This window comes from Macaca fascicularis, chromosome 7, assembly GCF_037993035.2.
Source record: "Macaca fascicularis isolate 582-1 chromosome 7, T2T-MFA8v1.1".
Classification (NCBI taxonomy): Eukaryota; Metazoa; Chordata; class Mammalia; order Primates; family Cercopithecidae; genus Macaca; species Macaca fascicularis.
The window spans coordinates 52,124,485-52,152,319 of NC_088381.1; the positions used below are offsets into that span (position 1 = coordinate 52,124,485).

Genomic DNA, 27,835 nt, shown 5'->3' on the forward strand with positions numbered 1-27,835 from the left:
GGAGACGGCCCCGGGCGCGCGCGCGCGCGCGCTCCCCGCCTCCAGCCCGGGAGCGGCTTGCGGCCGGCTCCGCGCCGCATCGCTCTGGTGCAGCGCAGCTCAGCGCAGCGCGGCGGCCTTTAGGCAGCCGAACGGCCGCGGCAGGTGAGTCTGGGCATGAAGGCTGGGAGGAGAGCTTTGCAGGGAAGCTGGGCGCGTGGCGAGAGGGGTGGGGGTCGCTGGCTGCAGCTTTGTACCCTCTACACTTCACCTTTGGATTCAGGGAGCAGGCCGAACTGTTGAAGAGGTGGGGATGGAGGTGACCTTTACTGTTTGGGGCTGGGGAAGAGCGCTCAGGGCGCACCCAGGCCCCCCAAACCCACCAAGCACCCCCATTCCCATCTGTGACTCCCGCAGAGGGAACTGGGCCTTTGGGTGACGTCAGACCCTGGATCTGGAGCCTGAGCTTTGGGCCCTCCATCCCCCCCAGCCCCACCTGGCGTTCCCTGGAAACCGACCTTCTGGGGATGGCGCGCGCGGCCGGGGATGGGGGCGACTGGAAGGGGGTGCCAATGGACTCCTTCGGGTCTTTCCTTCCAACCAGCGCCTGCAGGTGGACCTGGGTTGACTTCCCTCACCTCCCTGGGGCGGGCGACCTTTGGATGGCGGACCTCAGCCGCCCCAGGGTTGCTGGGGTGCGGGAGCGCTGGCCCAGGCCACCAGGCGGGCTCCATCAGGGCTTTGGGTGGTGAGCTGGGGGCGCCGGAATTTGGCTCATTTCAGCGCTGGCTGGAGTCGGTCACGAGGATGGAGGTGAGGTGTTTGGGAACCGATCCCTTTCCCCCGCCTCCGGGAGCTCCTGGTCTGGGGGGTTGGGGGAACCAAGTAGAGACTGGGACTGAGCATTCGCTGTCACAGGCGGCTTAAACCGGTAATGTCCCAGCTTCCCGGTGGGGAGATCTGTGAGGGCCTAGCAGACTTTCCCAGGGACACAGAAAGGGAGGCGACAGCCAGCGAATAGGAGACTTCCAGAGGTGATGGGATTTGGGTGGGAGGAGAGGCAAGAGAGGGCATTCCAGGAGAATGTATGGGCAAAGGCACAGGGGTGAAAACGAGCACAGCTGTTAGGGGCTGAACCTGGGAGCTCAGCCATGTGACTGCCGGTGGGGTGGTGAAGTCTGGAGAAATTTGCAACCTGTACCCTATGTGTTCTGCCTCACGAAGCAGGGCTCTGAAAGAGGTAGATGGTTCTTGCAGAGGCATGATTGGCAGAGAGATTTTGTTTGGGGCTACACAGGTCTTGCTAACTTAGGTTTGTTCTGGGCTTGGTGAGCCCTAGGGCAAAGTCTCCAGAGCTGAGAGGGGGCTGTCTCTGGTGAATGGGCCCCTGAAAGAGGGTCTTAGCTTTAGCAAACCCCTTGGACAGTTAGTGGGGTCCCAGGATGGGAGTTCTAGAGAGAGACCTCGGTCTTTGTGGCTGTTTTTAATATTTTCCTGAGTGGCCACCTCCAAGCAAGTTCCCCAAGTCACCTGCCCTCTCTGGGCATCTCTTTGCTAGCACCTTTCTCTAGGGATGAAATAATAGGACTAAGTAGTGACCTCTCTTGAGGGTGCTCCTTGTTCTAGTTTAGAGCATCCCCCCGTTCTTCTCCCTCTTCCTTTTCCTTTCCTCCCCCATCCCTCTGCCTCCCTGTCCCTGTCCCAACCCCTTGCCCCCCACAGCATTTCCTTTACAGGCTGCACTTCCTTCCATGCTGTCAGCCGGGAGTTTCGGAAGGTTTCCTGGAGGAAGTGTAATACAGCAGGTTTGACAGCAGCTTTGGACTTAGTCTCATTGGGGGAGGGTGTTAATTGCCTCCCTCCCACCCCTTGGGAGAGTGTCCAAGTCTTAAGCAAGTATATGGATTCACTGTGCCCTGTGCTGGGTCCCTCCTGGAAACTCCATCCAGGAGAGAGTAAAGAAGAGATTATGGGAGAAGACGTGAACACTTAGTGCCCAATGACTGACTCAAATGTATGCAGCGGGATGCAGAGCAGCGGTTTTTGGAAAGGCTTCCCAGAAGGGGTGGGATGTGAGAAGGTGGCAGGACTTAGAGGATCTGATAGTGCTGCCAGTTTAGGGGCACTGGAAGCAGAGGAGGCAGCTAGAGATGATCTTCTGCGTGAGGCTGGGAGTGTAGGAGGCAGGTCAGCCTGTAAGCAGCAAAAGGTTGTGGGGAGGGAGGTTTGTAGCTGACTGGCACAAAGCCTTGAATGCCAGGCAAGGATCTGTAGGAGGCTACTGAACAGTCATCAGTAGGACAGGGATAGCATGGCCAGGAGACTGCTGCTTTCTGAGGATTATTCATAGTTCTGGGATTTCAGGACAGAAGATGGGGCTAGGAGTGGGATGAGGGGATTAGAGGTAGAGCAGGAGGGGGAAACTTCCATCTTAGCAGATTGACTCTGGGCAGCAGAAAAGAATCACCATTTCTGTGCCAGGGATGAGGGGCCCATCCTGGTGAGCAGGGAGCCCTGGAGTTAGCCCTAGGGCTCTGGCCTGATCTGAAGCCAGGCTTGACCCTCTTCTGCTGCCAGGGGCCTCAATCTCCCCACTGTGGGGGCTTCTGTCCTCCTAGCTTCACAAAAAGTAATGGAATACATTATAGTCAGGGTTTCTTAAACAAAATTCAGGTAGTATATACTGTCTTATTGATAATTAAGGAGGTGTTTCCCAAGGCCTACATCTTTGGAGGGGTATGTAGCCCCCATCCCCATTATAAAAGATTATCAGTTGAGCAGATTGCTACTTCTTCTGTTTTGTAGTCTTTAAGAACTTTGGTTTGGCCAGCATGGTGGCTCATGCCTATAATCCCAGCACTTTGGGAGGCCGAGGTGGGTGGATCACCTGAGGTCAGGAGTTCGAGACCAGCCTGGCCAACATGGTGAAACCTCGTCTCTACTAAAAATACAAAAATTAGCCAGGCATGGTAGTGCACATCTGTAATCCCAGCTACCAGGGAAGCTGAGGCAGGAGAATCATTTGAACCTGGGTAGCGGAGGTTGTAGTGAGCTGAGATTGTGCCACTGCACTCCAGCCTGGACAATAGAGTGAGACTCCAGCTCAAAAAAAAAAAAAAAAAAAAAAGAAAGAAAGAAAAAAAAAGAACTTTGGTTTGCAGAGGCCAGTAATTGCTGTCTTCCCCTCCAACCCCCCACCCCCCATTTCAAAGGCTTGCCCTGAAACAAGGGCAGAGAAGCCTGGAAGCTTCCCTTTCTGTGACCCTAGTCTTTTACCGCCCTCTCAAGTCCCAGATTCTCTCTGCCCTAACCTTTATATACAAACAAGGCAGCTTTGCCCTGTGCTCTGGTTTCTACTCTGAATCATTCATACTTTGCTGCACTGACTTCTCTGGAACTGTAAGCAGACTTTTGGGAGATTGTCTGGGACCAGGGACAAGGGTTAGGCTAGAGCCCGGTTAGGGAGGAGACTCCTCCTTTGAGGCCCCTATGTTCTAGTTGTTTTCTCCTCTCCCTCTGCTTCCTTGTTTTCCTGGAGGTCTTTAGTGCTAGACCACAGTTGCCCACTCCACATCCCATTGTCTCAGGGGAGGTAGTGCCTCTTTCAGTCACAATTTTTACCAACTACATCTGAATGTGGTCCTCATTGGCATGGGGCCACCTCTGAAATCTTAAACTCTAGTATTTTTCTCTAACCACAGTCCAACTTCTGCTTTATGTGCTCTGACCTCAAGGAGACCTCTGGTTCTCAGACACCTCCATTTTCTCCGTCTCATGAATTGCCTCTTCTGTGTTTTTTCTGAACTCCATGCCCTCAACCACTGTGCCACTTTGCCTGTGTGTCACTCCAGCTGCCATGAAGGGTCTCCAGTCTTAGCCATCCCTCCATCACTTATAGAAACCCCTCTCCTCATTCCCATCAGTTCCCCTTTCTATTCCATGGGAGGAGTATTCCAAACTGGACTACTCTCGCCAGGCCCTTTGCTCATGTAGAGGTTGGTTGGATTGTGTGTGGGGGAGGTGGAACCACCCCCATGTTTTCCCATTTCTCTCAAATCCCAGTAGAAGAAGATTCCTACTCTAATGCACCTGATCTGTGCTATGGATGCCGACCCATCCTGTCTCTTTTGTACCATTGTCCATCAGTTATTTTCCCCTTCATTGTATTTTTAGACTCTCTGGTATTTCCCTTAATAACTCTCTCCCACCTTATAAATATGCTCAAGTCTTCTATTCTGGGAGAAGCCTTTCTAACTCTGTGTCCTCCTCTCACTGCTGCCATTTTAAACCTATGACTTTGTCTTGCTACAAAAGATGGATATATGACCATTGTAGAAATTTTAGAAAATAAAGAAAACAAATAACTTATCCCACTATCAAGAGACAACTACTTATTTGTTTATTTTTATTTTTATTTTTTGAGATGGAGTCTCACTCTTGTCACCCAGGCTGGAGTGCGGTGGCATGATCTCAGCTCACAGCAACCTCTGCCTCCTGAGTTCAAGAGATTCTCCTGTCTCAGCCTCCCAAGTAGCTGGGATTACAGGTGTATATCACCACACTTGGCTAATTTTTGGGTATTTTTAGTACAGACGGCATTTCACCATGTTGGCCAGGCTGGTCTCGAATCCCTGACCTCAAGTGATCCGAACACCTTGGTCTCCGAAAGTGTTGAGATTACAGGTGTGAGCCACTGCACCCAGCCAAGAGGCAACTACTATTAATCTTTTGGCGTATGATGTTTCACTCTTGTCCCAGATATTCTGTGACTGTGTGTATTAAAATTTCAGTCAAGCTTTTTGAAAGACTGGTCTGCTAGATCTGTCTCTTTTTCTTCTCCCTCATATTTTCCTAGTTTCTTGGCAGCTTGGCTTCTCCCCTTTCACTTCCCTGAAACCATAGAGCTCATAGCTGGCTCAATTTTGCTAGTGTAATAAAACACTTCCTGGCCGGGTGCAGTGGCTCATGCCTATAATCCCAGTACTTTGGGAGGCTGAGGTGGGTGGATCATGAGGTCAGGAGATCGAGACCGTCCTGGCTAACATGGTGAAACCCCGTCTCAACTAAATACAAAAAATTAGCCAGGCGTGGTGGCGGGCGCCTGTAGTCCCAGCTACTCAGGAGGCTGAGGCAGGAAAATGGTGTGAACCCGGGAGGCAGAGCTTGCAGTGAGCCAAGATTGCACCACTGCACTCCAGCCTGGGCGACAGAGCGAGACTCCATCTCGAAACAAAAACAAAAACAAACAAACAAACAAAAAAATTAGCCAGCCATGGTGGTGCACGCCTGTAGTCCCAGCTACTCGGGAGGCCGAGGCAGGGGAATCACTTGAACCCAGGAGACGGAAGTTGCAGTGAGCCGAGATTGCTCCACGACACTCCAGCCTGGTGACAGAGAGAGATGCCGTCTCAAAAATAAATAAATAAAATAAAACACTTCCTGATTGCCATATCAACTTGTCACCTGACTGCTTCACAGCCATGGACGTTGTTGACCCAGTTGACCAGTCATTAAAAAGATTGAGATGGATCTGTATTCATTGACATGAAAAACTTTCACAAGATACTGTTGAGTGGGAAAAAACAGGTTATAAAACAGGATGTGTGGAATGACCTCATTTTTGTCATATATGCTTCTATATACATTAAAATTGAAAGCCAACAAAATCCCCCAAACCTAAAGATCAGACTGTTAAAGGGGTGGCATCTGAGAAGGGGGATTTTGGGAAGACTTTTCTACTTTATGCGCTTAGATTTTTGTTTTAATTGCATATATTTTTACACATAACTAAAAAGCAACATATTAATTAACTAATTAGTTTAGAGATGAGGTCTCACTATGTTGCCCAGGCTGTAGTGCGGTGACCATTCACAGGTGCAATCATAGCTCACTGTAGCGTCCAACTCCTGGGCTCACACAATCCTACCGCCTCAGCCTCCTGAGTAACTGGGACTACAGGCACACACCACTGTGCTAGGCATATTTAAAAAAACTTTAAGGCCATTTTTTTTTTTTTTTTTGAGAGGGAGTCTTATTCTGTTGCCCAGGCTGGAGTGCAGTGGCGCGATCTCTGCTCACTGAAAGCTCCGCCTCCCGGGTTCACACCATTCTCTTGCCTCAGCCTCCCAAGTAGCTGGGACTACAGGCGCCCCCATCACGCCCAGCTAATTTTTTTTTTTTAGTAGAGATAGGGTTTCACCGTGTTTGCCAGGATGGTCTCGGTCTCCTGACCTCGTGATCCGCCCGCCTCAGCCTGTCAGAGTGCTGGGATTACAGGCGAGAGCCACCACGCCCAGCATTTTTTTTTTTTTTTTTTTAAGGAGAAGAAGAATAAAATCCTTCAATGGCTCCCATGACTCTGAGGACAACTCCAAATCCTTCCCATGGCCTTCAAGGCCAGGATGACCTAGCCCCATTTACCTTTCAACTCCATTTTTGCCTTTCCTTTGCTCCCTCCACTTTGAGATTCATCCTCCCTCTGCCTCTTTCTCTTCCTTAAGTATGTTATGCTATTGCTCTTCTGACCTTCACACCTGCTTTCCTGATTCTCTTTCCCTGGCCAACTCCCTATTCCTTGTTAAAGGTTCAGCTCCAGACTGGGCACTCTGGCTCATGCCTGTAATCCCAGCACTTTGGGAGGCCGAGGCGGGTGGATCACGAGAGGTCAAGACATTGAGACTAGCTGAGATCATCCTGGCCAACGTGGTGAAACCCTGTCACTACTAAAGATATAAAAAATTAGCCAGGTGCACACGCGCCTGTAATCCCAGCTACTCAGGAGGCTGAGGCAGGAAAATCACTTGAACCCGGGAGGTGGAGATTGCAGTGAGCCAAGATCGTGGCAATTGCACCCCAGCCTGGGCGACAGGGCAAGACTCTGTCTCAAAAAAAAAAAAAAAAAAAAAAATGACTAACCTGGGCAATATGGCGAAACCCCATTCTACCAAGAAACAAAACAAAAGAATTAGATGGGCGTGATGGCACGCACCTGTAGTCCCAGCTACTTGGGAGGCTGAGGTGGAAGGATGTTGAGGCTGCAGTGAGCTGTGATTGTACCACTGCACTCCAGCCTGGGCAATAGAGCGAGACCCTGTCTCAAATAAAAAATAAAACAAAATTCAACGCCTGTGAAAATAAAAATAATAAAACAGAAAATTGAAGCAGCCATCCGGGACGCTCTCGCTGCCCATCTAAGACCTCAAACCTGCCTGCATCTGCTTGGATCCTGTTTGGCTTCCCACCTGTTAGGATCAAGGCTTGTCCACCTCCTTGCACTGGTGCTACTGTGTCTCCCTCTTCACAGGCTTTGTCTATCAGGTAGCCTCTATCTCTACTGTAATTGCAACCTTTCTATATATCCTACACATCTCTGCCTTATTTCCATCTTAAATGACCCCCAGCTGCAGCCCTCCCTGGGCCCTCTCCCTACCCCCATATCCTACCCAGGTAGTACCCTATCTTTATTCTTGCTCTATATTCTCAGCCAGGCTTCTCTCTCACTACTGTCACCACCAAAACCATTCTTGCTGGATTCACAGCTGACTCGATGCTGTTAGTGTCATGAACGCGTTAGTCCCAGTAGTGCCATCCTTTCACATGGGAGCCCTCAGTGGCATTGTCACATTTGTCCAGTCTCTGCTCCTGGCTGTGGAGACTCCACACTCTCTGGGGTCTCCTCCTGCCTCATCAGCTGCTCCTTCTCATTCTTTCCCAACTATCCTATTGTGCTTTTTTCTTTTTTTTTCTGCTTGACTTTCTTGACTTTTTATTTTTTTGAACAGGTAATGCATTTATATGATTTACAGTTCACAAAGATGTTCCAAATTTTGTCAGTTCTAAGATGAACATTTTGATATTTCTGAAAACATTTTCATGTCTGTGTTTTAAAATTTCTGTCATCTTACAGTTACAAATTGGCTTTTTTTTTTTTTTTTTTTTTTTTTGACATGGAGTCTGGCTCTGTTACTCAGGCTGGAGTGCAGTGGCACAATCTCAGCTCACTGCAACCTCTGCCTCCTGGGCTCAAGTGATTCTCCTGCCTCAGCCTCCCGTGTAGCTGGGATTACAGGTGCATGCCGTTGCACCCGGCTAATTTTTAAATTTTTAGTAGAGACAGAGTTTCACTGTGTTGGCCAGGCTGGTCTCGAACTCCTGACCTCAAGTGATCTGCCCACCTCAGCCTCTCAAAGTGCTGGGATTACAAATGTGAGCCATGGTGCTCAGCCTGCAAATTGGCAATTTTTGTTTTTACTTTTAGTCAATAAAATAATGGTCTATCTTAAAATTGATGATGTCATCAATTATATGGAAATAGCATAAGGATATATAGTAAACATTGTTTCCCATCTACTCTATATCCATTCCGTTCCTTTGTTCTCCAGAGAGCCACAATTACCATGTTTTTTTTTTTTTTTGAGACAGAGTCTCGCTTTGTCGCCCAGGCTGGAGTGCAGTGGCCGGATCTCAGCTCACTGCAAGCTCCGCCTCCCGGGTTTACGCCATTCTCCTGCCTCAGCCTCCCGAGTAGCTGGGACTACAGGCGCCCACCACCTCGCCCGGCTAGTTTTTTGTATTTTTAGTAGAGACGGGGTTTCACCATATTAGCCAGGATGGTCTCGATCTCCTGACCTCGTGATCCGCCCGTCTCGGCCTCCCAAAGTGCTGGGATTACAGGCTTGAGCCACCGCGCCCGGCCCATGTTTTTTTTTTTGATATCCTTCCAGAGATTCTTTGTGCATATATTGTCATTGTCAAATACAGATATGTATATTTTTCCCCACTTTTTATTTTGAAAAATTCAAAGCTACAAACAAGTTTAAAGAATAGGGCAATGGGCTGGGCACAGTGACCTCATGCCTGTAATCCCAGCACATTGGGAAGCCAGGGCGGGCAGATCGCTTGAACCCAGGAGTTTGAGACCAGCTTGGGCAATGTAATGAGACCTTGTCTCTACAAAAAATAAAAAAATTAGCTGGGCATGGTGGTGCACACCTGTAGCCCCAGCTACTTGGGAAGCTGAGGTGGGAGGATTGCTTGAGCCCAGGAGTTTGAGACTGCAGTGAGCTGTGATTATGCCACTGCACTCCAGCCTGGGTGACAAAGTGAGACCCTATCTAAAAAAATAAATAAATAAAATAATGCAGTGACCAACTGTATACCCTTCTCCCATCAATTGTTAATATTTTGCAACATTTGCTTTATCTTTTATTTTTACTTTTTTTTTTGAGATGGAGTTTTGCTCTTGTTGCCCAGACTGAAGTACAATGGCATGATCTCCGCTCACTGCAAACTCCACCTCCCGGGTTCAAGCGATTTTCCTGCCTCAGCCTCCTGAGTAGCTGGGATTACAGGCATGCACCACCACGCCTGGCTAATTTTGTATTTTTAGTAGAGACAGGGTTTCTCCATGTTGGTCAGGCTGGTCTTGAACTCCCAACCTCAGGTGATCCGCCCGCCTCGGCCTCCCAAAGTGCTGGGATTACAGGCGTTAGCCACCATGTCCGGTCTATTTTTACTTTTTAGAGACAGGGTCTTGCTTTATTGCTCACTGAAGGCTTGAACACCTTGCCTTAGCTCCTCATGTAGCTGAGACTATAGGCACACGCCACCATGCCTGTTTCTGCTTTATATATGTGTATAAATTTTTTTGCAGAACCATTTGAAAGGAAGTTACAGACCAGACACTGCTTCTAAAGACCAGCGTGTATCTTCTAAGAACAAAGATGTTCTATAGGCTGGCATGGAGGCTCACGCCTGTAATCCCAGCACTTTGGGAGGCCAAGGCAGGTGGATCTCTTGAGCCCAGAACTTCAAGATCAGCCTAGGCAGCATGGCGAAACCTTCTCTCTGCAAAAAATACAAAAATTAAAATTAGCCAGGCATGATGGCATGCGCCTATAGTCCCAGCTACTCAGGAGGGTGAGACTTGAGGATCTCTTGAGCCTGGGATATCGAGGCTGCAGTGAGCTGTGATTGTGCTGCTGCACTCCTCCAGCCTGGGTGAGAGAGTGAGACCCTGTATCAAAAATAAAGAAAAAGAAAGAAAGAAACAAAAACATGCACACACACAATACCCAAGAAATTTAATAGTGAATAGTAGTATCTTCTATGCAGCCTATATTCACGTTTCTCTAGTTGTCCTAAAAATGTCCTTTGTAGCTGTGATTTTAAAATCCAGGACCTGGCCGGGTGCAGTGGCCTGTAATCCCAGCACTTTGGGAGGCCAAGGCGGGCAGATCATGAAGTCAAGAGATGGAGACCATCCTGGCCAACATGGTGAAACCCCATCTCTACTAAAAATACAAAAATTAGCTGGGCGTGGTGGCATGCGCCTATACTCCCAGCTACTTGGGAGGCTGAGGCAGGAGAAATGCTTGACCCCGGGAGGCAGAGCTTGCAGTGCAGTGAGCTGAGATTGCGCCACTGCATTCTAGCCTGGGTGACAGAGTGAGACTCCGTCTCAAAAAAAAAAAAAAAAAAAAAAATCTAAGATCTGGGTTGGTGTGGTGGCTCACGCCTGTAATCTCAGCACTTTGGGAGGCCAAGGCAGGCGGATCTCCTGAGGTCGGGAGTTCAAGACCAGCCTGACCAACATGGAAAAATTCCATCTCTACTAAAAATACAAAATTTGCTGGGCGTGGTGGCGCATGCTTGTAATCCCAGCTACTCCAGAAGCTGAGGCGGGAGAATTGCTTGAACCCTGGAGGTGGAGGTTGCAGCAAGCCACGATTGTGCCATTGCACTCCAGCCTGGGCAACAAGAGCAAAACTCCATCTCAAAAAAAAAAAAAAAATCCGACAGCCTTCCCCATTGCATTTGGTTGCATGTCTCTTTTGTCTCCATTAATTTAGAAAGTTCCCCCTGCCAATTTCTGTCTTTCATAACAATAACATTTGTCTTGTAGAATTTCCCACAATCTGAATTTGTCAGATTGTTTTTTCATAGTTATTTTCAGATTAAACATTTTTTTTGGCAACAGTATTCATCCATGACCTTGAGTCCTTCTGTGCACAGCATAGCAGGAGGCACATGATGTTCTTTCTTTTTTTCTTTTTTTGAGACGGAGTCTCACTCTGTTGCCCAGGCTGGAGTGCAGTGGTGCGATCTCGTCTTACTGCAACCTCCGCCTCCCAGGTTCAAGCGATTATCCTGCCTCAGCCTCCCGAGTAGTTGGGACTACAAGTACGTGCTACCATGCCTGGCTATTTTTTGTATTTTTTGTTAGAGACAAGGTTTCACTATGTTGGCCAGGCTGGTCTCTAACTCCTGACCTCAAGTGATCCGCCTCGGCCTCCCTCTCTTTTTTTTTTTTGTTTTTTGCTTTGTTTTTTTGAGATGTAGTCTAGCTGTGTCACCCAGGCTGGAATGGAGTGGCACGCTCTCTGCCCACTGCAACCTCCCTCTCCTGGGTTCAAGCTATTCTCCTGCCCCAGCCTCCGGAGTAGCTGGGATTACAGGCACCCGCCACCACGCCCAGCTGAGTTTTCGTATTTTTAGTAGAGACAGGATTTCACTGTGTTGGCCAGGCTGGTCTTGAACTCCTGACCTTGTGATCCTCCTGCCTCAGCCTCCCAAAGTGCTGGGATTACAGATGTGAGCCACTGCACCAGGCCCTCCCTCTCTTTTAAAAAATAAAATAGACTGGGCGCGGTGGCTCAAGCCTGTAATCCCAGCACTTTGGGAGGCCGAGACGGGCGGATCACGAGGTCAGGAGATTGAGACCATCCTGGCTAACACGGTGAAACCCCGTCTCTACTAAAAAATACAAAAAAAGTAGCCAGGCGAGGTGGCAGGCGCCTGTAGTCCCAGCTACTCAGGAGGCTGAGGCAGGAGAATGGCGTAAACCCAGGAGGCGGAGCTTGCAGTGAGCTGAGATCTGGCCACTGCACTCCAGCCCAGGTGACAGAGTGAGACTCCGTCTCAAAAAAAAAAAAAAAAAAAAAAAAATGTCACTTTGGATTCATGGATTTTTTAAAAACAATAATCCATGTGGGCCAGGCAATGTGGCTCATGCCTGTAATCCCAGCAGTTTGGGAGGCCGAGGTGGGTGGATGGCTTGAGGTAGGAGTTCAAGACCAGCCTGGCCAACATGGTGAAACCCTGTCTCTACTAAAAATACAACAACTGGCCAGGTGCGGTGGCTCAGGCCTGTAATCTCAGCACTTTGGGAGACCAAGGCAGGCAGATCACGAGGTCATGAGATCGAGACTATCCTGGCTAACACGGTGAAACCCTGTCTCTACTAAAAAAATACAAAAAAATTAGCTGGGCATGGTGCTGCCTGTAGTCCCAGCTACTCGGGAGGCTGAGGCAGGAGAATGGCGTGAACCTGGGAGGCGGAGCTTGCAGTGAGCCGAGATCGTGCCACTGCACTCCAGCCTGAGCGACGCAGCGAGACTCCGCCTCAAAAAATAAATAAATAATTAAATAAAAAAACAGTTAGCTGGGTGTGGTGGCGGGGTGCCTGTAATCCCAGCTACTCGGGAGGCTGAAGCAGGAGAATCAGTTGAACCCAGGAGGTGGAGGTTGCCTGAGCTGAGATCACGCTGCTGCACTCCAGCCTGGGCAACATCGCGTGACTCTGTCTCAAAAAAAAAAAAAAAAAAGAAAGAAAGAAAAGAAAAAAAAATTCACATGGTTATTACTTTTGATACTCTAATTGTCCCAAATTTGGTTGGTTGTAGCCTTTTCAGATTGGCTCTTGTGTCCTTTTGACTTGCCTCCATTAGTTATTGAGTACTTTCTTCTTTCTGATACCACAAGATGTTCCAGGCTAACCTTGTATTTCCTTTTCCTGGCTTGGAACCAGCCATATATATTTAAAAAATTCTGTGTTCATACTGATACCTCCGCTTTGAATCCAACACCACAAGGCTCTTTCTTACCTTTCCATGGTCTGTATTCTGTCTCCTTCAGTGAGAACCCACCTTCCCCAAATCATCAGCACACTGACTCATTTGCCCTCTTCTGTAGTATACATGGCAAAGCTTTAGAGTCATTGCAGCAATACCAGCAGTAAGAGTAAACCTGCTAAAATTCATGACTTTTTTGCAGTTTCTTTTTCTTTTTTTGAGACAGGGTCTTGCTCTGTCACCCAGGCTGGAGTGCAGTGGTACAATCACACCTCACTGCAGCCTTGACTTCCAGAGTTGGAGTGATCCTCTCACCTCAACCTCAGGAGAAGCTGGGACTATAGGCGCACATCACCATGTCCCGCTAATGTTTGTATTTTTTTTTTTTTTTTGAGATGGAGTCTCACTCTGTCGCCAGGCTGGAGGGCAGTGGCATGATCTCGGCTCACTGCAACCTCTGCCTCCCAGGGTCAAGCGATTCTCCTGCTTCAGTCTCCCGAGTAGCTGGGACTACAGGCACATGCCACCACACCCATGTAACTTTTGTATTTTTAGTAGAGATGGGGTTTCACCATGTTGGCCAGGATGGTCTTGATCTCTTGACCTCATGATCCACACGCCTCGGCCTCCCAAAGTGCTGGGATTACAGGCGTGAGCTACCGTGCCTGGCCATGTTTGTATTTTTTCTAGAGACTGTATCTTGCTGTGTTACCCAGGCTGGTCTTGAACTTCTGAGCTCAAGTGATCCATCTGCCTTGGCATCTCAAGGTGCTGGGATTCCAGTCATGAGCCACTGCACCCAGCCTGTTTGCACTTATTTTTGCCCTTGAGGTTTATCTTTCTAAGAGTACACAGAATTACTGTGATCAAAAGTTACTTGGGCCTTTTTTTTTTTGTCTGTAAGATTGTTAGCAATTTAAAGTATAGTTAGCTTGATTTGTTTTTGTTTCAGTTTTAGGGTTTGCTTTTCTTTTTGGTTTAAGTTTTTGAAATATGGAAGTCATTTTATGTGTACAAGTATATTAAAAAAGCTTGTTAACAAGTATGTAAAGAATGGAAGTCTCTCTACTCATCCATTACTTTCTGGTTGATTCTTCCTGTGTTTCTTTTCAAAAATAAGCAAATTCATATGTGCATTTTTACTTCCCCTTTCTTACATAAGGGGTAGCATATGATTTACACTTTTCGTCCTCTGCTTTTTTTTTTTTTTTTTTAAACTTAATATATCCTGGAAAGCATTCCACAGCAGTTTACTGAGCTCATCTTTATTTTTTTTTTAATTTATTTTATTTTTTTGAGACATGGTTTCACTCTGTCACCCAGGCTGGAGTGCAGCAGCGCAATCTTGGCTCACTGCAACCTCTGCCTTCTGGGTTCGAGATTCTCCCACCTCAGCCTCATGAGTAGTTGGGATTACAGGCTCATGCCATCATGCCCGGCTAATTTTTGTATTTTTTTGGTAGAGATGGGGTTTCACCATGTTGGCCAGGCTATTCTCAAACTCCTGACCTCAAGTGATCCTCCTGCCTTCGCCTCTGAAAGTGCTGGGATTACAGGTGTGAGTCACCGTGGCTGGCCTCTTTTTTACATCTGTGTAATACTCTATTGCATGATGCATCTTGTATATTTAAATAGTCACATTTAGGTTGCTTTCAGCATTTTGCTAATGCAAGTAGTGTCATGTTGAATAACGTGTGTGTTTGTCATTTCTTATATCTGGGTAAATGACTAACAGGATCAGGATTATTAGGTTAAAAGGAAAATATATTCTTATTCTCTTCCTTTAACATGAAAGGTTTACCATACAGACTGTTGTACATCTTGCTTTTTTTAACTAATCATGTTTTTGGAGATTTTTCCATATCAGTACCCGGAGAACCTCTTTCTCTTTTTAAAATTTTTAACAGCTGCAGAGCATTTTTAAAAATAGCTGCGGAACAGTCCATTGTATGACTGTACCATTGGTTTAATCAGTCCCCTATTGATGTTATCCTTTGTTATTCAAAACAGTGCTGCAATTAATGCACCTGTGTATGGATATCATTTCCTGATTGTCTCTATCATACCCTTCTCTTTTCTTTTTGTGGTAGATGTTACTGGGTTTTTATATCTGTATTTGATCCCATATCACAAAAGGGCCCAAAAGATTGTAATTGCCCGATCTTTTAATCAGGTCCAGAAGAATTTGACTGGAATGCTAGAAGTGTTTTTATATGTGTGTGTGTGTGTGTGTGTGTGTGTGTGTGTGTGTGTGTGTGTGTGTATGTTTTTCCTTTGAGACAGTCTTGCTCTGTTGCCCAGGCTGGAGTGCAGTGGTACAATCACGGCTTACTGCAGCCTCCACCTCCCAGACTCAAGCAGTCCTCCCACTTCAGCCTCCTGAGGAACTGGGACTATAGGCACGCACCACCGTGCCTGCCTAATTTTTTATTTTTTGTAGAGATGGAATCTCACTATGTTGGCCAGACTGGTCTTGAACTACTGGTCTCAAGTGATCCTCCTGCCTCAGCCTCCCAAAATGATGGAATTACAGGTGTGAGCCACTGCGCCTAGCCTGAAGTTTTTATTTTAAAGCAAACTTCTCATGGAAGTCTAACACACAGGAGATTGCACAAGTTGTAACTGTATGCTTGGAGAATGTTCACAAAATCTACCTCTGTGTATCCAGCACCCCTACCAGGAACAGATGCTGGGCCCTCAGTCGCTGCCCCATCAAGGGTAATACTGTCTTGACTTCTAATACCATAGATTAGTTTTCCCTGTTCCAAAACTTTAAGCAAATTTCTGCCCAGCTTTTAAATGTTGCATTGCCTTAGCACTTGGTTGTGGACCATTTTCTGCTGTTGACTATATAAATGTCCACCAAAGTTACTGTTCTAACAAGGTGATTGCTGCTTGGTTTCCTTGGCGTTAACTTGCCAATGATTACTTAGCATGGGTCAACCAGGCCTGCTGCTGAACTTCCAGGAGCAGAGCATGTTTGTACATTCCAGATTCCTGTAAGACGCCCTGTCCAGGTGTCCCCCAGCGTCTCATATCCTGCATGTCCATAGCACACGCTGCTTGTCCTCCCCTGGAACCTCCGCCTCATCTCACACAGGCTTGTCATGATGGGTCTCCACCATCCACTCGGAGTTAAGTGGGCAGGGAGTCTTCCAATTGCTCCCTTTCCCCTACTCCTTAAAACCACCTCAAGACTCCTTCAAACTTGTCTCCGAAGGGTCTCAGGGAGCACAGCCTGCCCACCTTGCCTCTCTAGCCTCATCTGCTGCTCCCTCATTTGCTTTCTGCTTTGGCCATAGTGGCTTTCTTTCCCTTATGATAGGTGGCTCATGCCTATAATCCCAGCACTTTGGGAGTCCAAAGCGGGAGGATTGCTTGAGGCCAGGAATTTGAAACCAGCTGTGCAACACAGCAAGACCTCCTATCTACAAAATATTTAAAAATTAGCATAGTAGCCTGTCCCTGTAGTCTAGCTACTCGAGGCTGAGGCAGGAGGATGGCTTGAGCCCGGGAGTGCCACTTTACCCCAGCCTGGGTGACAGAGTGAGACCCTGTCTAAGAAAAAACACAAGTGTGAAGCTCCTTCCTAGTGAGGAACTGTCCCTGTAGGATGCTTTCCCATCTGTCTGGAAGGCTGTTTTGCCCGGGGAACTCTTCTTCATTCTTCAGGTCTTTACTACCACTTGTATTTAATTTCCCTGAGGCTGGGTACAGTGGTTCATCCCTATAATCCTAGCACTTTGGGAGGCTGAGGCAGGTGGATTGCTTGAGCCTAGGAATTCAAATTAGCCTGGGCAATATGGCGAAACTCAGACTCTACAAAAAAATATAAAAATTAGCTGGGCATGGTTCATGCCTGTAGTTCCAGCTACTTAGGAGGCTGAGCTTGGAGGATCACCTGAGCCTGGGGAGGCTGAGGCTGCAGTGAGCTGAACTTGTACCACTGCACTCCAGCCTGGGCAACAGAGAGAGACCCCATCTCAAAAAAAGTTTTTTTAATTAAAATAATTTAATTTCCCTGACTCCCCAGACCAGATTAGATCACTGTGACATGCTATATATGTTTTCACGGCAGCTGTGCTTGCCTTTTATATGATTTACTGCAGAGGTGATTGTTTCATGGGGAGAGCAGGGACCACATCTGTCTTGCTCATTCTCTCTTCCAGCACCATATAAGTGTCTTAATAAATGAACAAAGGCAAAAGGAGTGAAGGGAGGCTAGCCTGTGACCAAGGCTGAGGCTCAGTCTGTACTTCAAGGTCAAGGAATAGAATGTCACTTGGCTTTCCCTATATGGGATCCCTTCCCAGGTTCCTTTCCCATCCTTGGATGGGGTTTTCGGAGGGTAGATTTTGTACCTTGAGGCAGAGGGCAGGAGCAGCTGGGAAGATGCAGCTGGTGGAAGGGTGGCTCTGGGAGGAGGGGAGCTGCCTCCATTGTGTTCACGGTACTGTGGGAGTATGTGCTGGGTCCTGTCCTGGGGAGCTTGCTACGCAGATGGGGAGTAGAGAGGGACTGGGTTGAGTGTGGTCCGATCTCATCCTTCTCTGGCTTTTCTTTCCTTCCAGTTCAGGACAAGAGGTGTGGGCAGGCCACTGGGCCAACTGGTACCATCATGGCAGGTAAGGAGAGGGGCAGGCTGTGTGGGTAGGATATGACAGTGAGCATAGCGTGGATGGCCCTCTTCCTGGTCCCCTTATCTCCCCTAGTCTTTGGAGGCCAGGTTCTTTCCATCTTATTGTCCCTAAGCTTTCCCCACTCTCTCCACTGAGGCGTGTCTGAGAACCTCAACATGACATTGTCTAGCCCTCTGTCAGATCTTTGGTCCTAGGGACCAGGAATTGAGCACCTTGATGTCCTTGTCTTACTGTCCATCTGCCTGATTAGTGGCCCCCCTCCCCTCTGTCTCTATTGCTTTCTAATACTCTGAGGCCTTTTTTTATCTGGTTCAGAAGGCTCAGAGGTATAGAATGCCAAAGTTGGAGGGAACTTTAAGAACCGTGTAGCCCAGCCCCCACTAGGCAGATAAACTGAGGTCTAGAGAGGGGCGATGATTTGCCCCAGAGCACAAATGCTGAATGGAGGCTGGAACCCACATCTGTAGATTCTCACACATCCCGCTTCCTCTGCTTGGAGCTGCCCCCGCTGAGAGGGTGGCACCTTGAGGCCCCGAGACAGTGTCACTCAGAATTAAAAAACAATAACTGTGGTCTGTCAAGGTGACATTGTTTTTTATTCTGAGTGACACTGTCTTAGGGCATTTGGCTACTTTGGGATCATCTCAGCTGACCTGGGGAGGTAGGGACGGCTGAGTGGGGGAAACAGAGCAGCCGGTGGCCACAGGGGCCAATAGGGCAGCACAGCCAGAGAAATGATGAGCGTCTTGGATTGTCAGGGGAAAGACTGGAAGTGATGTTGTGCAATGTGTCTCATCCACAGAGAAAGTGAACAACTTCCCACCATTGCCCAAATTCATCCCGCTGAAGCCATGTTTCTACCAAGACTTTGAGGCAGACATTCCTCCCCAGCATCTCAGCATGACCAAGCGCCTCTACTACCTCTGGATGTGTGAGTGCCGTGGGATGGGGGTGGGCCAGGGTGACTGGAGGAGGAAGGAAGACTGGGCGTGCTGGGCAGCAGGATGGGGTGCCCACAGGCCCGACTGTCCTTCAGTCCCACTGTGGCATATGCATGGACCATAAGTCTTCCCCTGCCAGGCTCCCGGAGGCTTCTTCCATGGGCCACTTCCCCGACTGGGCCTCAGTTTCCATCAACCTCCCCATCTAGGCCTCTCCTCCCTTCCTTCCCCTCCACCCTCCTTTCACAGAGCATCTGGACAGGGGTCCCTCTCTGCAGTGTAATCCCTGTCTTCTTGCTTCCCCTTTCCCTTCCACTGGAGTAACTTTCCAGGGAACATCTGAGGACTGTCAGGACCTCAGGATTCTGGATTTGGAGAGGAATCCTTCCCTCAAAACCTTATTTGTCTTGCTTTCTCTGGAAGATTGCTCAAAGAGGAGGATTCAACTGGGAGTTGGGAGCTGTGGGGTCATGTTCGCCTGGACACTGTGCTTCCCAAGCAGCAGGTTCCTCATTTGTAGGAAGAGAGTATTGGCTTGGCGATTGCTGTGATTCCATGCAGCTCTGTGTTGGGTGGTCTGTACCTGTAAGAGTCTAATGTCAGGCACAGTGGTTCACACCTGTGATCCTGGCACTTTGGGAGGCTAAGCCAGGAGGATCACTTGAGGTAAGGAGTTTAAGACCAGCCTGGGCAACACAGCAAGACCCCTATCTCTACAGAAAATTTAAAAAAAAAAAAAATTAGGCCTGTGTGGTGGCTCACACTTGTAGTCCAGCTACTCAGGAGGCCAAGGCAGAGGATCCAATGAGCCTAGGAGTTTGAGACCAGTGTGGGCAACATAGCAAGACCCCATCTCTTAAGAAAACTAGCTAGGGATAGTGGCACTTGCCTGTAGTTCTAGCTACTCAGGGGACTAAGGTGTGAGGATCACTTGAGCCCAGGAGTTCAAGGCTGCAGTGAGCTATGATCATGCTACTGCATTCCACCTTGGGTGACAGAGTAAGTACCTGTCTCTAAAAAAAAAATTAAATAATCTAGAATTCTTTATTTAGAAAACCTTAGCATCAATGTTCTAAGGTTTTAAGGTTGAGAGTGTAAAGGCCTCATTTCTGGTGATCTGCAGCAGGTGGTGGGAAAGGTGTCTTCTTGGGAGGATGGGACTTGGCTGTGCTGAGGTTGGTTAGAAGGTACCTCTTAGGCATGTGAGGGGAAGGCAGGCTGGCTATCCTGTGCTGGGTGTGAACCCCAGAAGCCAAAGATACCCGCAGTGTGACTACAGTTGGATTCTGCTATGTGTGACATTGCCCTCAGTGAGGCCTGCACTTAGCTGCCTACCTGGGCAGATGCTTGCACATGCCAGGAAGGTGGTAAAATATGCTGTCTTTGCAGCAGGTCCCCCATGGCATGGTAGGAAGAGGATGGGGCAGACAGACTCCGTTTCAAGGCCTGGCTTGGCCTTTGAGTGAAGAAGGGATCTCCTACCATGTAACCTGAGAGAAGGGGGGATGGAACAGGTGTGGGTAAGTCTGTAGATGTTGGGAAGCAAATAAGGAAGTTAACTCTGATGGCTTCCGTTTTTTCCATCAAATATGATGTAGTGGGGAGAGTGGGCTCAGGGCGAGGCTATGGCCATGTTTGTAGACAGAGAGTGAGGACACTCTCCAAAGAAACCTGGCCCCTAAGATTTCTGGGCCACACACAAGGTCCATTTGAGGTTGGCTGATGTGAATTTATACACCTGCCAGTCTTCCTCATGGGGTCCCCTTTTTTCTCAGCGACATTCAGCTCAGGTACAGATGAGAATTATGTTCATCTAGGATGAGTGTGACAGGGCAGGAGAGGGAATAAGAAAATGAGTAATGAATTATGGAATCTAAGCTGGATAGGGGGAAGAGTGAAGACAGACAGAAACTGATCGCTAGAGAGAGAGGGGCTGAGCCCATGGGTATCCATTCCAGAGAGGAAGCAGAGTAATTGCAGCAGAAGTGTTTGAGCAAAGGAGCTGGGGACAGGTTGGACTAGGGAGAGATGTAACCAATGTAATAGGTTAGTGTCTTTTCTATATAAAGAGCAAATAAAATCAGTTCTTAACACCAAGCCTCCAGGAGATTTTGGGACAATGAACAGGGATAGAGGAAATACAGCTGAATGTACAGGAAGAAATGCCCACTCATTATGAGGGGCCCTGAGATGGGTGACATGGTGGTCAGGCCAGGCTTGTGGGTCACTGTCTGACCTGGACTCTGGGAACTCCACTCCTGGGAACATCTCATCCAGAAGCTGGATTTAAGGGCTATAAATATCTCCTTAAGTCCTCACTAGGCACTCACCAGGTGGTTTACTCCCAAGGAAATGTATATAACCCTTGAGGTGCTTAAGAGTTTTATTCAGAAGACAGGACCACAGATGCCTGGCTGTTTGAGGCCATGATTGAGCCCTCCTTCGTTTGTTTGTTCAGCAGGTCTTTGTGGACTTGGCTTTGTTTTCAAGGAAGGGAGTGCCCTGATGTTAGATAATGATGTGCTGCACAGACCTGGGTGTGTGTTAGTACCAGCATCACTTTTATCTGTAAATCTTTGAGGTCCCTGCTGGCCATGACTCAGTGACACTATGCCTCCTAGTTCAGATAGATGAGGTGGGGACAGAGGAGGGAGAGCCTGGGTCCTGTTCTTGGGGAACTTTTAGTCTGGTTGATGGGCTGGGATTTACATCTGGGGAAACTTGAGAGCAGCCCAGGTCAGCAGAAGGTCAGAGGGATGGGAGATGATGAGGTTGCAGTAGCAAAGGAAGACTTCTTCGAGGAGCTGGCATGAGAGTTATCTAAGAAATAGATTAGATAGCTGGGCACAGTGACTCACACCTATAATCTGGCACTGTGGGAAGCCAAGGCGGGTGGATCACCTGAGGTCAGGAGTTCGAGACCAGCCTGGCCAACTTGGCGAAGACCCATCTCTACTAAAAATATAAAAATTAGCTGGGCATGGTGGCGGGTGCCTGTAATCCCGGCTACTTGGGAGGCTGAGGCAGGAGAATCGCTTGAACCTGAGAAGTGGAGGTTGCAGTGAGCTGAGATCACGCCACTGCACTCCAGCCTGGGCTACAGAGCAAGATTCCATCTCAAAAAAAAAAAAAAAAAAAAAAGAAATAGATTAAATAAAGACTGAGATTCCAAGGCCAGGTGTGGTGGCTCACATCTGTAATCCCAGAACTTTGGGAGGCCTTGGCGGGTGGATCACGAGGTCAGGAGATCGAGACCATCCTGGCTAACAAGGTGAAAACCTGTCTCTACTAAAAAAATGCAAAAAAAATTAGCCGGGCATGGTGGCGGGCGCCTGTAGTCCCAACTGCTTGGGAGGCTGAGGCAGGAGAATGGTGTGAACCCGGGAGGCGGAGCTTTCAGTGAGCCAAGATCGGCCACTGCACTGCAGCCTGGGCGACAGAGAAAGACTCTCTCTCAAAAAAAAAAAAAAGACTGAGATTCCAGCCGCCAATGCCTGCCCTATTTAAGTGCAAGGTAGATGGCACAATGGCTAGAAGAGATGTTTCCACAAGGCCTTTTACTTTTCCTTTTCCATGCCCCTCTTTCAAAAGAGAAAGTGTAAGGTCGGTTTCCCATGTCCTGGACTTGGTGATTGCTGTGAGTCTGGGAGGGTGAGGGGGACAAAAGCATTTTACCACCCTGAGGCTTTGGAGCCCTTCAAAGGGGCTTGCTGGGCAGAAGCTCTGGGTTCTGGAGCCTGTGCTCTCCAGATTTCTCAGGAGTGGGTGCTGGGGTTGTTGGGGTGGGGGGCGGCGGTTGGTTCGAGCTCCCAGCTTGCTTTCTTACAGTCTTTACTCCTCTGTGTGTGTATGTGTGTCTCGTGTGTCTCTGTATGTATTTGTTGGTACGGGTTGTGGGTCTTTTGTGTGGGTGTGAATCTGTGAATGTATCTGCATCTCTCTGTGTTTGTCTGTGCTGTTGGCCTGGCTTGATTGTGGGTCTCTGTTGCGTTACTGGTGTGTGCGTGCCCATGTCCATGTGCTCATGTGTCTCTCTATGGGCCTGGGTGTCTGTCTCTATGTGTGCATGTGCTCCTGGGCCTGCAGTGAACAGCGTCACGCTGGCCGTGAACCTGGTGGGCTGTCTCGCGTGGCTGATCGGAGGCGGGGGAGCCACCAACTTTGGCCTCGCCTTTCTCTGGCTCATCCTCTTCACACCCTGCTCCTACGTCTGCTGGTTTCGGCCCATTTACAAGGCCTTCAAGTAAGTGGTTGGTACTAACTGCAGTGCCTAGCCGTCTCTTTGCCTGTCTCCCCTGCCTCTTCTCCATATCTTTTCTCACTTCTTTTTTTTTTTTTTACCCTCCCCCAAACTCACTTTCCTTTGTTCACCTTTGGCTCAGATTGCTAGGTAGGGCTGGGCTTGGGCTTTCTGGGGGTATCAGGTTGAGGTGAGAGGGCTGAGAGTTAGTTCCTTTCCTCCTCACTCTACCCTTGGGTAGGGGAAATACAGAGAGACCAGGCCTATTTTTTCTTCTGTCATCACCTTCCTCGGGCAGCTGCATGTTAAATTTTGCCTGTGGGGCTGCCTGTCTTGGTGGAGCTGCCCATCCTAGTACCTGTGGGGCTAGCCGACTTGGTGCCAAGGACACCATCTATCCATGTGCCAATGGAACCAGCCAGCCATGCACCATGGACGCTGTTCATGTGCAATGAGGTCATCCAACTGTGTGCCAAAGGGAACACCCATCCACGTATCAGTGGAACTTGCTGTCTCGGTGCCAGTGGGTGTCCACCTACTGCCAAATGGCATTTTCAATCTTTGTGCCCATGTGACTATTCATCAGTGTACCAAGGCTATCTGTCTTAGTGCCAGTAGAATATCCATCTCAATGCTAATGGGGCCTTAAATCTCTTTGTGCCAATCAGGCCATCTATCTAAGTGCCAATTAGCTACTATTTTGGTGCCAATAGGGTGTCCATTCTAGTGCCAATGCGACTTTCTATCTCTGAGCCTATGGGACCATCCATTCATGTACCAGTGGAGCTAGCTGTCTTGGTGCCGGTGTCCATCCCCTTGACAATGAGACTGTTTATTCCTGCCTCAATGGAGCCATCTATTTCTATGCCAATAAGCCGTCCATCCATGTAACAGTGGGTGGTCTGTTCATGAGGAAATCCCTCCCTGTGCGATGTTGCAACACACAGGTCTACCATGTGGAAACTTGCAAAGATGTATGGGTAAAACTATCCCATTCTGACCTCTCAATTAAGGCCTTTAAATGTCTTCTGTCCATTACGCACTTAAACTTGGAAGGGCTTGGGGGCCTTGAAGGCAGGGAAGCCCTGGCCTTCTGCCCAGGTGACGGGAGCCACCTCCTCTGCCGCAGGACTGACAGCTCCTTCAGTTTCATGGCATTCTTCTTTACCTTCATGGCTCAGTTGGTCATCAGCATCATCCAGGCCGTGGGCATCCCAGGCTGGGGCGTCTGGTAAGAGGCAGGGGTGTGGCCTGGGGCTGGAAGGGGTGGCACTGCGGGTGTATCTTTTGTGTACCTTTGTGTGCTAAGCTGCCTAGCCTATGGGGCCTGAGTGACATGGGTTGTTGGGAGAGTGAGAGGATTCGGGATAGTGTAGTAGTACAGCCATAGCATCAGAGGGAAGGAGAACCTGGCAGTGGTTTCTTGAGGGCTGAGGGGTGTCAGGGATTATGGGAAAATCTGGGGAAAGGAAGTGTTGTATCTGAAGAGCACCTCTGAGCCACAGGGAAGGGGTCTTCTTGAGCCACTGACACAGGCCGTTTGGGTGTCAGTAAGATGGTCCCTCTGCATCCAGTGATATGTTTCCTCCCTGTGACAATGAGATGGTCCCTTCCTCTGGGAGAGGGGCTCCTGGGCACCGCTCATCCTGCCCGCAGCCCCACACTGGCCTCTTCCTGCAGCGGCTGGATTGCCACCATCTCCTTCTTCGGAACGAACATTGGCTCGGCAGTGGTGATGCTAATTCCCACTGTCATGTTCACAGTGATGGCCGTCTTTTCCTTCATCGCCCTCAGCATGGTACGTGGTCCCCTCAAGGGTGAGAAGGTGGCTTAGGGAAGGGGCTGTGTTCTGAAACAAACCCTCCTCCAAGTTACAAGAGGATCCTGAGGTCTTCCAAGAGACTCACTCTGGAATGGCCTGCAGGACTCTCCTACAGAGGCATGCGTAGGGAGGGAGCACTGTTTTTTTTTTTACAGATAGGTCCCATCTATTTCCTGGATGCGCTGTCTTTTTTTCTTTGATTAACCCTTTCTTATGCTCTTTTTTCCTACAGGTTCATAAATTTTACCGGGGAAGTGGGGGGAGTTTCAGCAAAGCTCAGGAGGAGTGGACAACAGGGGCATGGAAGAATCCACACGTGCAGCAGGCGGCCCAGAATGCAGCCATGGGGGCAGCCCAGGGTGCCATGAATCAGCCTCAGACTCAGTATTCCGCCACCCCCAACTACACATACTCCAATGAGATGTGAACCAGCCACACCTACCAGGTGGCAGGGCTGGGGCCATTGGGACAGGGGGCTCAAGCCACATCATCATTTGTGGTGACCAAGCAGGGTTCCCCCTTTCCTTTTTCTCCTTCCCTACTTTGTACAAAGGACCAGAGTTTTATATATATATATATATATATATATACACACACACACACACACACACACACACACACACATATATATATATATATATATATATATATGTATATGTCTGTCCCCCGGCCCCCAACCTTTGTATTCTGCTCTTGGCACTCAGCTGTGGGCTGCACGTGGAGCTGTCCCGTGCGGTGGTAGCTGTGTCCGTGTCCCCTCGTGAAATAGTGTGCAGTGGAGGTCTCTTGTTGTGGTGCTAGATGTGTGTTTAGAGCTAAACCAGCCCCCACCCCCATCCTCCACCTGCCCCTCCTGCCCCTTGCCCCTCTGACCCTGGTCCAGGGACCCCTCACAGGGCCAGGGGATGCATAGCGGAAAGACTGGCCCCTTCCTAGGGTTATAAGCTGGAACTGCTTCCACTTTCAGTCTTCCTGGGAAGCAGCAGTTTTTAGCACTCTTGGTGGTGGGTGGGAGGATGGGTACAAGCCCAGGATATTCCCTTGCTCTTCTCATCCGTCCAGGCCTCCCCTCCCTCAGCCTCCTCCTCCCTCATCTGTTCCCTAATGTCACATTCCCTGTGCTATCTTCCCTTGCCCAGGGTCTGTCTGTCTCTTTCCTACGTGGCTTTTCTTTGTTTTCCCCAAGGCTGAGTATCCCAGTTTTACCTGCTCCTGAGACTGAGCCCAGATCCCCAAATCTAACTTGATTTACAGTTCAAGGAAGCTGATGAGGGAGTTGGGCCTTACCCCTGATGTAGGAGGGGCACACAGCTGGGGGTGCAGAGCCCACCTGGGTAACTGACACCCAGGGGATGGAAATGCAGGGTTTCTACTTGGGCCTGAGAGTTTGGTCTGCAGGGGCAGGCTCCTTTTTTCTCTCCCCTGCCTTCTCCTCCTTCTCTCCCCAGAGCCCCCTTGAGCCCCTCTGCATATGTCCCTCTGCCTCCTCCCCATGCCCCCAGCTGCTGTAGCTTGATTCTCCTACCCTGACCGCACCATGTGCCAGGTGGCATCTGCCTTACTGCCTTCCCTGAGGAGTTGGGACATGCTGGGCAGTTGTCAGATGTAAAGGCACAGCTGGAGCAGAGGGCATGTCAGTAATGATTGGTCCCTGGGGAAGGTCTGGCTGGCTCCAGCACACTGGGGCATCTAGGTGTCTCTCAGTGACTGTTGGATTCCTGGGAGCAGTAGCTGTTCTGTTTGGATCTGGTAGAAGGGACAGGGGCTCAGAGGGCTAGGCCCAGAGGGAAGGTCAGAGGAGAAGGCAGGCAGGGCCCAGTGAGAGGGGAGCATGCCTTCCCCCACCCTCACTTGCTGTTGGTCACAGGGCAGTTCTGGGCACTTGAACTCAGGGCCCAAGCAGAAGCACAGGCCCAGTCCTGGCTGCAAGCACAATGGCCTGAATGGGATTTCAGGTTAGGTGGGGTGGGAGGCGAGGCTCTCTGGCTTTAGTTTTGTTTTGTTTTCCAAATCAAGGTAACTTGCTCCCCTCTGCCTACAGACCTTGGTCTTGGCTTGTCCTCACCCAGTCAGAACTCCCTAACACTTTCAGGAGAGTGGCTTTAGGCCCATGGGGCTGTTCTATTCCAAGCAGTATAAGAACATGGCTGGTAGAGGCTCCAGCTGTGTGCAGGGCCTGAAGGGGAGTGGGTTCTCACCCAAAGAGCATCTGCCCATTTCCCACCTTCCCTTCTCCCAACAGAAGCCTGCCTGAGCTGTTTGGACAAAAATCCAAACCCTGCTTGGCTACTCTGGCCTGGCTTCAGCTTGGAACCCAACACCTAGGCTTCCATGCCACCCTGAGCCAGGGACCTCTGGAAGTTCTCTTCCTGATGGTCCTTTAGGTTTGGGCCACAAAATATAATTACCTCTCCTCTCTCCCATTTTCTCTCTAGGGAGCAATGGTCACAGTCCCTGGTACCTGAAAAGGGACCCTAGGTCTAGGCCCTTCTTCCCTTTCCCTTCCTCTCTCCTACCCGAGACCTTTGGCTCCCTTTTCCTTCTCTCTCTGGTGGCTCCAGGAGGCCTATGATCTAGCTCCCTGCTTAGCACCCATGACCTGTTGGATGTTACCTCCAATCAATATCCTGTCCTACCTGCCTCTTTGGCTCAGACCTATATGGCCATGCTCTGGCTTTACCCTTGGGAAAGCCTGATCCTGGTGTGTGGCCCAGCTTGTTCAGGCCCTGGGATGCTGCATCTCCAGGCAACTATGCACTCTCCCAGGGAGGGAACCAGTATGAGAAGTGGGGGCAGGGCACACATTTCATCTTTGCAGGAAGGTCTGGCCTGGGGTCAAGTGGAGGAGGGCCCAGGTCAGTTCTGGGGTCCCAGTGACCTGCTTTGCTATTCTCCTGGTGCCGCTGCTGCTCCCTATTTCTGGAGCTGGATGTTCCCCAGCTGGCAGTTGAGCTGCCTGAGCCAATGTGTCTGTCTTTGGTAACTGAGTGAACCATAATAAAGGGGAACATTTGGCCCTGTGTGTTCTGCTGTGCCATGTGTCTTCCTGTGGGCTTGCGTGGAGCCTCACGGCAGGCTGTGGGGCAGGGGCATGAAAGTATGGGGGCTGGGTGGGTCTGTGGTCTGTCATTCCTGGGATCTAGAGCTATACGACCCTGTGTGGCTCTTTATCTGATGCAGCCTTGCGTAGGTGATGAAATTGCCACCGAGGCCCCCTGCCTTGGGGGGAGGAAGTGGAAGAAGCAGGCTTGATCAGCCGGGCGTGGTGGCTCACGCCTGTAATCCTAGTACTCTGGGAGGCCAAGGCAGGTGGATCACGAGGTCAGGAGATTGAGACCATCCTGGCTAACAAGGTGAAACCC

General features: G+C 49.4%; 1 protein-coding gene across 9 annotated transcripts; it reads left to right on the plus strand.

Moving 5' to 3' along the window:
• On the plus strand, nucleotides 1–27,495 carry SCAMP5 (secretory carrier membrane protein 5). 9 transcript variants are annotated; one of them, XM_073996394.1, is made up of 10 exons: nucleotides 1–144; nucleotides 584–792; nucleotides 1,702–1,784; nucleotides 15,499–15,548; nucleotides 17,402–17,455; nucleotides 18,273–18,401; nucleotides 22,498–22,654; nucleotides 23,781–23,882; nucleotides 24,332–24,449; nucleotides 24,706–27,495. In XM_073996394.1, exons 5-10 carry the CDS (start codon nucleotides 17,449–17,451, stop codon nucleotides 24,898–24,900), a joined length of 708 nt encoding a protein of 235 aa, XP_073852495.1. In that variant the 5' UTR covers nucleotides 1–144; nucleotides 584–792; nucleotides 1,702–1,784; nucleotides 15,499–15,548; nucleotides 17,402–17,448; the 3' UTR covers nucleotides 24,901–27,495. The 9 variants fall into 9 exon arrangements, with proteins under 9 accessions (XP_073852495.1, XP_073852496.1, XP_045251737.1 ...); XM_073996395.1 differs by lacking the exon at nucleotides 15,499–15,548; XM_045395802.3 differs by lacking the exon at nucleotides 584–792.
• Nucleotides 27,496–27,835: the final 340 nt, after the last annotated feature.